Source organism: Pantherophis guttatus, chromosome 8, assembly GCF_059756535.1.
Source record: "Pantherophis guttatus breed Tessera chromosome 8, ASM5975653v1, whole genome shotgun sequence".
In the NCBI taxonomy this organism is placed as follows: domain Eukaryota; kingdom Metazoa; phylum Chordata; class Lepidosauria; order Squamata; family Colubridae; genus Pantherophis; species Pantherophis guttatus.
This window is the reverse complement of record NC_142070.1, coordinates 32,439,309-32,448,329: the sequence shown is the minus strand read 5'-3', so window position 1 is coordinate 32,448,329 and position 9,021 is coordinate 32,439,309. Positions and strand designations below refer to the sequence as shown.

General features: G+C 35.9%; 1 protein-coding gene across 1 annotated transcript in view; it reads right to left on the bottom strand.

The window, feature by feature from the left end:
- Positions 1-7,772: 7,772 nt before the first annotated feature.
- SLC7A11 (solute carrier family 7 member 11) overlaps positions 7,773-9,021 on the bottom strand; it is a 63,779-nt gene continuing 62,530 nt past the window's right edge. The window contains exon 12 of the mRNA XM_034401506.3: positions 7,773-8,312. Within this exon, the coding sequence (XP_034257397.2) occupies positions 8,245-8,312 (68 nt within the window). The 3' untranslated portion in view covers positions 7,773-8,244. The remainder of the gene's footprint in view (positions 8,313-9,021) is intronic.

Sequence of the window (9,021 nt, the reverse complement as noted above, 5' to 3'; positions counted from 1 at the left end):
TGGAATTATTAATTAGAATAATAAGCCTCCTGTGTGCCTTTCTAAAAGTCACACTATTACTTTACAAATAATTCAATGTGCGCAGAATATAAAAGTGCATAATTAATGAAGAAGGCAATCTCTCTAAGGACATAGAGACTGTTTTGGGGCCACTAACCTTACATAAAAAAAGTGTTGCCTGAAACTATTTTTCTTAATGCAGTGTTGCTAAATGAAAAAAAAAACAAAACAGAAAGATATCGAACAGAATGCCATCAACTTCAATAAAGTTGCCTTGAACAACTTCCTGTTTTAAATATTAAAGCAAAGAAAGGAAAAGACAAAAGAGCCAGCCAGAATCGTTGAGATTTACAGCTTTAGAAAATTTTGAATAAATAAAAATTTTGCTACCAACCTGCCTTCCATTGAGGATCTGTATACTACATGAGTCAAAAAGAGGGCTGAGAAAATATCTACAGACATCCCCTCACATCCTGGATATAAATTGTTTCAACTTCTACTTTCAAAATGACGCTATAGGGCACTGCACACCAGAACAACTAGACACAAGCACAGTTTTTTCCTAAATGCCATCACTCTGCTAAACAACTAATTCCCATGACACTGGCAAACTATTTACTAAGACTGTATTACTATTATTTTTCCCTTCCTTCCTATTACCTATCTCCTCCCACTTATGACTAATAACCATGTTGCTTGTATTTTTATGATTTATATTGTTCTGTTTGTTTCCTATTATGATTTGATTGCTTATTAATAAGCAACATTTGTAACTTATGACTAAGTGTTGTATCTTATGATTCTTGATTACATTACAATATTTTTTTTTCCTTTTATATACACTGAGAGCATATGCACCAAAGACAAATTCCTTGTGTGTCCAATCTTGCCCAATAAAGAATTCTGTTCTGTTCTGTTCTGTTCTGTTCTCTTCTATAAATGAGGACTCAGATTGTTGAAAGCAAAATGCTGATGTTGTAAACCAGAGAGTGCTGTAAAGCCCTAGGGGGCAGTATATAAGCCTAAATACTATTGCTACTATTGCTAATGTACCAACAATAGTAGATTTGCCATACTATTTTAAATGGTTTAGTGCAGAGCTGTCAAACTCTCAGCCCATGGGCCAGATACGTCATGTGCTGGCCATGCCCACACCCAGTTTAGAGAAGCAGGGGAAAGCTCCGATACTTCATGTGACACAGCCATGACAATGTGAGTTTGACACTCCTGGCTTAGTGTATTGAAAGCATACTTATTGCAAAGTTATTTTTAACTTTTTCTCCATTAAAAACAACATTTGACTGTGGAACACACTAGTTTAAAACTGCTTCAGATGCTCATAATTAAGATTTTGGGTCCTGGACAAAATTCCAAGGTTTTTTTGAATGCTAAAGAACTAAAGCTTATTTCCAGCCATGATGGCACAGTGGCTTAATGATAATGGATCTGCTGGCCAGAAATGGTCTGCACTCCAGGAGTTTCAGCCCAGCTCTGCCAGACAGAACCCCCATAGCTTAGTTTCTAGTTCCGGCCCACCCTGCAGTTCAAAAGCATGTAATATTGCAAGTAGATAAATGGATCGCACTTTGGTGGGAAAAAAAACTAACTGCTTTTGTGGGTGCAGAAAGTGGAAGCTGGTGCTAGACCTGGCTGGACATGAGGCAACACAACATGAAGCGAGGCGAGACCAGCAGAGGAGCCTGGAAGAGCCAGCAAGCTGAGCGTTGTTAGGCAGCTAGTGTAAGCTAGTTTTCCCCCTGCAGTGCACCAAGAATGGGCATGCAAGTGCTGAACAGAATAAATTAGCAGTTTAGACTGTCAGGACTGCATTGTATCTAGCATTTGCAGATTTCCCTATTCTAAATAATAATAATAACTGAAGCTTTGATAAGAAATATACAGTTAGGCTAAACAGCATTAGATAACAGCAATGAATGTATTCTGGAGGAAATAAACCCTTCCCTCCTTCTACAGTAGGAGGAGTGGGATTGCCCATATCTGCTTTGATTGATTTAAAAGTACCATCAACAATTCAAAATACTTCTAGATACACAGTACTTAGGACTACCAATAGCAATAGCATTTAGACTTATATACTGCTTCACAGTGCTTTATTGCTCTCTCTAAGAGGTTTACAAAGTCAACATTTTGTTCCCAACAATCTGTGTCCTCATTTTACCGACCTCGGAAGGTTGGAAGGTTGAGTCAACCTTGAGCCTGGTGAGATTTGAACTGCCAAATTGCAGGCAGCCGGCAGTCAACAGAAGTAACCTGCAGTACTGCATTCTAACCACTGCACCACCATGGCTCAGTTAAGAAGATATTGTAGAATTCCTTCTATTTCAAATATTTTTGTGGAAAAATAATAGAAAAGCAGAGGGAAAACACAAAAGCCATAAACTTTCTATAGTACCTAAGTAGAAGATAATGTATCTGTCTGCCCATTTTTGTAAAACAGGGTAGAGTAACTCCATCATGAGAGCTGGAGTAGATAACATGATGTCCAGATTTTTTAAATAAAACTCTTACAAGCCCTTATCATTTGCCAGAACAGTTGATTTGAGTTTTAATACAAAATTCCTAGCCCAAATCATATTGCTTTTTACCAGGAGTCGACACAGAATTTAGATGGGGCACCCATCCCTTTAGAGAAGGCCAATTTCATGCGTGATGACACCTCAAGCCATTGCAACAACCATACAACTTCCCTTTGTATAAATCAAATTTCCTGATGAGATGCAAAAGAGGATCCCATCTCCATCATATAGCAGGTTGGACTGTTCCATCAAAAGACCAACTTTTTTTGGACTATGTATCACAATTTGACATTCTCTTCTTACAGGAAACCTGGGCGTCCGCAGAGATACAGGGTTTTTGTTTTTTTGCTTTAATTTATATGCCGCCCTTCTCCGGAGACTCAGGGCGGCTTACAATGCGTTAAGCAATAGCCTTCATACTTTTGAATAGTTATATACAAAGTCAGCTTATTGCCTCCACAATCTGGGTCCTCATTTCACCTACCTTTGAAAGGATGGAAGGCTGAGTCAACCTTGAGCCTGGTGAGATTTGAACTTGCAGTAATTGCAAGCAGCAAATGTTAATCTGTTAATAACAGTGCTTTAGTCCACTGTACAGTTAGATGGTTATCGGGTTAACTCTATCCCAGCTGTCCCAAATAAGGTAGGTGGGAGAGCTAAAGGGGTATTGCAACATTAGTGAATACATCCTTACAATTAAAATGTGTATCACTGCCATCTTTGCAGCCATGGGTTGTGACTACCCTACTCCTATTTAAACAGGTGGAGATTTTGCTTTTTAATACCTACATTCCCCCACTCAATACGAATAATTTGATCAACAAGATTTGGGACGGCATAGAAGATTTTATCCTGGGCTGCTTAGATAAATACCCTACAGCAGCAATAATTATTGGGGAGGGGACTTAAATGCTAGGATGGGCCCAAACGATCAAGCATTATTTAATCAATTTAAGATCCATTATGATGAGAATGTACCAGAAGAACCCCTGCATCCCAGACAATTTAAAGATACTAAGGCAAATTGGGCAGCACTATGTATAAGACATATGACTGTAGGCTTGGACCTTTGTATCCTGAACGGTTCCACTTGGGGTGACTACCCAGCAGACTATACTTATCAGGGAGCAGGAAGAAAATCCACAGTTGATTATTGGATAATATCATACGACCTCCTGAAGTTCTTGCAGAAGATGGAGGTAGACTCGCGACTGGAAAGTGATCACAATTCACTTATCCTTACTCTTACATTACATCTTAGTAAATTACTAAGGGTTGGCTCACTCTACCTACCCAGATTAGAGAGCCAAAATACCCAGGTAAAAATTAAATGGACCGAGAAAAATGCAAAGGAATTTACTAAATGGATGTTAGTTCCAGAAACCATAGAATTACATACATCTCTACTAAGAAATAAGATTGAAGGACCATACTTAGAGGAGTTTGAAACTTTAATTTCAAATTTGAAATTGGTTCTCACTAACAGAATACTAGCTCGCTCCAAAAAGCTGGTTATAAAGAACAAAAAATGGTTTGATAGAGATTGCGTGCAATTAAAAAGGATATATAATAACGAGTACAGAAGAAGTAAAAATGACCCTTCTGAGGATCACACTCATTTCGTAAAACAGTTGAAGGCACAATATAAGACCCTCCTAAAAGAAAAGAAAAGTGCAGCTTTGAAAAATTCTTGGCAGAGATTAATTACATCAATCAGGACAAAAAATACATCCCTTTTTTGGTACATTACCAGAGGATTGGGGAAATCCCCCCTATCCCCAATTAATCAGGTACCGATTCAGGCCTGGCAAGAATATTTTAGAGAGTTATATACAGACACCAACTATGTAACTAGTTGCCCCTGTTACACCAGAAGAGATATCCTGGTTGATCAGAGCCCTGGTGCTAATAATGTCCTTCCAGAAATAATCAAAAAGAACACCAGTTTGTGGGCCCCACTTTTAGCATCGCTGTTTACATTTATAGATAAAACGGGCCGTATGCCAAGAGATTGGGGATTAGCAATTATTATACCAATCTATAAAAAGGGTAATAGAAATGATCCAGGAAATTACAGACCCATTAGTCTTCTGAGTGTTATTAATAAATTGTATGCTAAACACCTAAACTATAAATTCCAGGTTTGGATAATTTCAAGGGGGATAATCAAAGATGAACAAGCCGGCTTTAGAGAAGGAAGATCTATGGTGGATCATATCCTGATACTTCGCCATCTGATGCAAAAATATACGTACAAAAAAAATTCTCTCTCTATGTGGCTTTCCTTGAATTTAAGCAGGCCTTTGATTCAATATCCAGGAACACCCTATGGGAGAAATTAAAATGCACTACAATCAATAAACATCTCCTTTTCCTCATACAAAAATTGTATGCCAATTCCACCTTGAAAGTGAGGTGTAATCCTCAAAGGACTTTAACTGGCCCAGTAAGGGTTCAAAAAGGGTATGGCAGGGCTACATCCTGTCCCCCTCCCTTTTTAACTTCTATATTAATCACCTGATTGATCTCTTATAGAACCCTGATCTACATCCTCCTAACATAGCACAATGCAAAATTCCGATTCTCCTATATGCCAACGATGCTGCTATTATTTCACAAACTCCCATAGGACTGAAGAGACCAATTAGGACACTTGGCTTCTGTAGACAGAACAAGTTGGTCCTTAACTTTGATAAATCAAAATTTTTAGTTTTTGCCAAAAAACCCAGACAATACTCCTGGAAAATTGAAGGACACAGATTGGAACAGGTTAGGACATTTAGATACCTTGGGGTGGTCTTTCACTCGCAAGGGACATGGCGGGCACACTTGGAGCAGACATTAGGTCTTCAAATGCAATTAAACACTTCTTTTATACAGGCGGAGGTCAATTAGTACCTGCTGCCTTAAAACTTTTTGAGGCCAAAACCTTGGCGCAAATTCTTTATGGGGCACAAACAGGAATCCTTGCAAAGAAAAACTTGCTGGAAACTACACAAACCAAATTCCTGCAAGCCATCAAAGCAAAGCAAGTAGTAATTGATAGAATGAAGGACACAGAGTTCCAAGAAGAACTACCATATTTTTCGGAGTATAAGACGCACCTTTTTACGCCCCAAAAGGGGGTGAAAATTTAGGTGCGTCTTATACACCGAATGTAGCCCTGCCCACCCACTGGCCCCCACCCTTTGGCCTGTGCCTAACAGCAGTTACCTTCTTGCAAGCAAACAGCAAGAAAAAACAGCCCCTTTCAGCTTCAGCATAGGTTAATTAGCACAAGTTGATTAGATCGGCCTCCCGACTCTCAGCTGATTTGCTCTCAGCTGTTTTGTGCAGGTCTATCCTGCTTGCTGCAGAGTGCTGGAGCAGATTTTTTTTTCCTAGCTATGCTGAAAAAACGAAACTGAAAGTAAAGTAGGCTCTTTGCTGCAACGTGACAAAATGAGGCAGAGAGAGATTTCATTTTCTTTTTCCTCACCAAAAAAGGTAGGTTCAAACAATGGGAAATTTAGGGCAAAAGAGGAGAGTTCAAGATTTTAAAACACAAAAGAAAAAAAGCTCTATTTAACTAGGGAATTGTAATAATTGAGATACTATTAATTGTATATTGTGTTGAAAGCAGAAATGGTTAAATTGTGGTTTGGAGGAATATATGGGGAAAATTATTTGGTTTATTATTATTGGTAAATATAATTAATTGATTTGTAAGAAATTGGATTGCATGGAAATAATTGGAATGTTCATGTTCATATTTATTAATATACAAAAAAGATAGTTATAACTAATTTATTTATATAAAAATGTTGAATTTGTATTAAACAATTGTAATATTAAATAATTAACCAATGTGAGGATGGATATAAAAATAGATGACAATAGGAAGGGGTATAATATAGAATAGAAGGGAAAAATTGAATTTGATTAAGATTAGAGATGAGAATGAAGGGTAATATTGGTTTTTTAAAAAAAATAGATGAGGAATAAATATGGCAAAAAGGAAATATAGAAATTGTAAATTTAATTGAAATGACTAAACACTGTTTAAATTTGTAAACCAGCCAAATACTCTGTTCAAAGAAAATACATTGTATGTTTGTTTGTATGTGTGTTTGTCTAAAAAATAAAAAAAAAACTTTAAAAAAAACAACCAAAAAAGATAGGTGCATCTTATACTCCGGTGCGTCTTATACTCCAAAAAATACGGTAAATAGGTTGCCTCTCCACAGTAGGGACAGAATCAAGCAGGGTGTGTGGGAAGCAGGAAGATATCTGAATGATCTGATCTTCCCAAAACAAAGAATAGCTTTCTTCAGAGCCAGATTTAATATTCTCCCCTCAGCACTTCTCCAGGGTAGGTACAAGAGAACACCAATAGCAGAATGGGTATGCATATGTGGAAAAGAAGAAGTTGAAGATATTTTACATGTTTTATTGTACTGTGAGTTATACAGAGTATGTAGGTCAATATACATTCTCCCTTACTAGAGAGATTGCCCGGGAGGACAGACGACTTTTATATAGGCTTTCTCCTCCAAGATTCAAATCCGGCTACCACGCGGGCAGTGGCAAAATTCTGTGCCACTGCAATGTCCACAAGAAAAAAAACTGGTTACAGAATTATAGATGTCAACTGGTGCCAATTTTTTGGAGATATCTATAACAATTATTGGAAAAATACATTTACTCACATATTTATCGGCTCTCCACTCATGTAAATTAGGGAGTGACCTTAATGGTTTGAGATTAAGTATTTCCTTAACAGGGATGTTATTATTCATGATTAGTGTCAGTATTATTTTTAATTTATTGTATGTCTATTGCTGGTCGATGACCATAATAAAGTTTTTATTCATTCATTCATGTTGCTTTTCCTTGATCAAATGCTAATCTGGAAGCTCTTCAAATGAATGGTGTATTTATGCTGATTTTCAATAACAAGACAGTAAAATGGAGAACCTCAAATAAATAGTGAATTTGGGTTGATTTGCAAAAAAGAGACAGTAAAATGAAGCAAACCTGCCTAAAGCACTTAGAATGGAAGTTACATTTGTTATGTGTAAGTATTGACAAAGAATGTTCCTCTGTCCATCATTTAGTATATTTTTTAGTATGTCAGAACAATTCAGCAGTCTTAACCACAACTGATTAAAAGGAAATAAGAGTTGTTTTTAATGCAGTAGTGTCCCCAATGAACCATAAAGTGTTTCTTTAAAAAAAGAATAAATAATGAAATAATTTTGTATTAATACAATTCTTTTACTGTTGTCTTACATCAGGTCCAGCATGGAGAATTCACATATAATCCACTCTTAATATTTCCAGCTATGATGAACATTTTTAAAACAAATGTTCTTAGTAAATATCAGTATGAAAAATTGGACATTTATACATTTAAAATATAGAAAATACCATATCAACTCCATTTGCAAAGCAGAAGATAAACACTATTTTACAACAGTTTTAAGATAGTTGCCTACAAAACTGTTGATACAGTATCAGATAACTTTTTTATGTATGTATATACATACATACATAACAATTCTATTTAAAGTTTTCATCAAGTATCAGGTTAAAACTGATGCCCCAATATAACTTCTTCCAGTAAAACTTTTTAAAAAGCCATTTTGGCAAAAAAAAAAAAAAAGTTCATTTAATCAGTGAAGAACTTGGGTGTTTGTCCAACAATGCAGATTCATCTAGCTGAAGATCACAAATCTGGATTATCTTCTGTTGGAACAACTTCTAAGATTATTTGTAATGTTGATGTCATGTTGCCTGTGAAAGAACAATATATGAGAGTCAGTTCATGTTTACTCAAATGTAGGTGTGTTTTTTTTTTCAGAACATTTGGAATAGGACTATAGACAGAGAAAGAGATAATAGAGACATAGAAATTCAACTGAAGCAATTGACAGTTTGATTCAAATCCAAAATATGTGTTGCATAAAATGTATATAAAATCAGTCTGGTGATTCATTTTTTGAATTTTATTAAAAGTTTTAAGAAGATTGCCTTTACAAAGTAATAGAAAAATAAATTAAATAAATTAAAAAATAACCTGGCAAATTCTTACTCTCAACAGTACATTAGATGTATTGCAATTATAATTACCTGTTCCTGTGAGATTTATTTCATATGTAGTGTCTTTGGGACAGTTGTTTTCTCTCATTCTAAACTACCACATAGGATTGTTCTTAGAATAAAAAATAGTATTGTCCCTACATACTATTTGGCATTCCTTACAGGAAAAGTAAGATGTAAATGTAAACAAATAATTTTTTTTAAAAAAAGCTGTTATTGGAATTTAGGGCAGAACTTCCTACTCTATCTGTCTAATAGCTCCTTCTGTTCCTTAAAATCAGATTTTTACATGCATACACTAAAAATCCAATGCAAAAAAACCATTAAAGCATGCCAAGGCATTTCAATATATTTTGGTTCCATCATGTTCATTTGGTTTTAAAGTTGAAATAAATTTATTTAC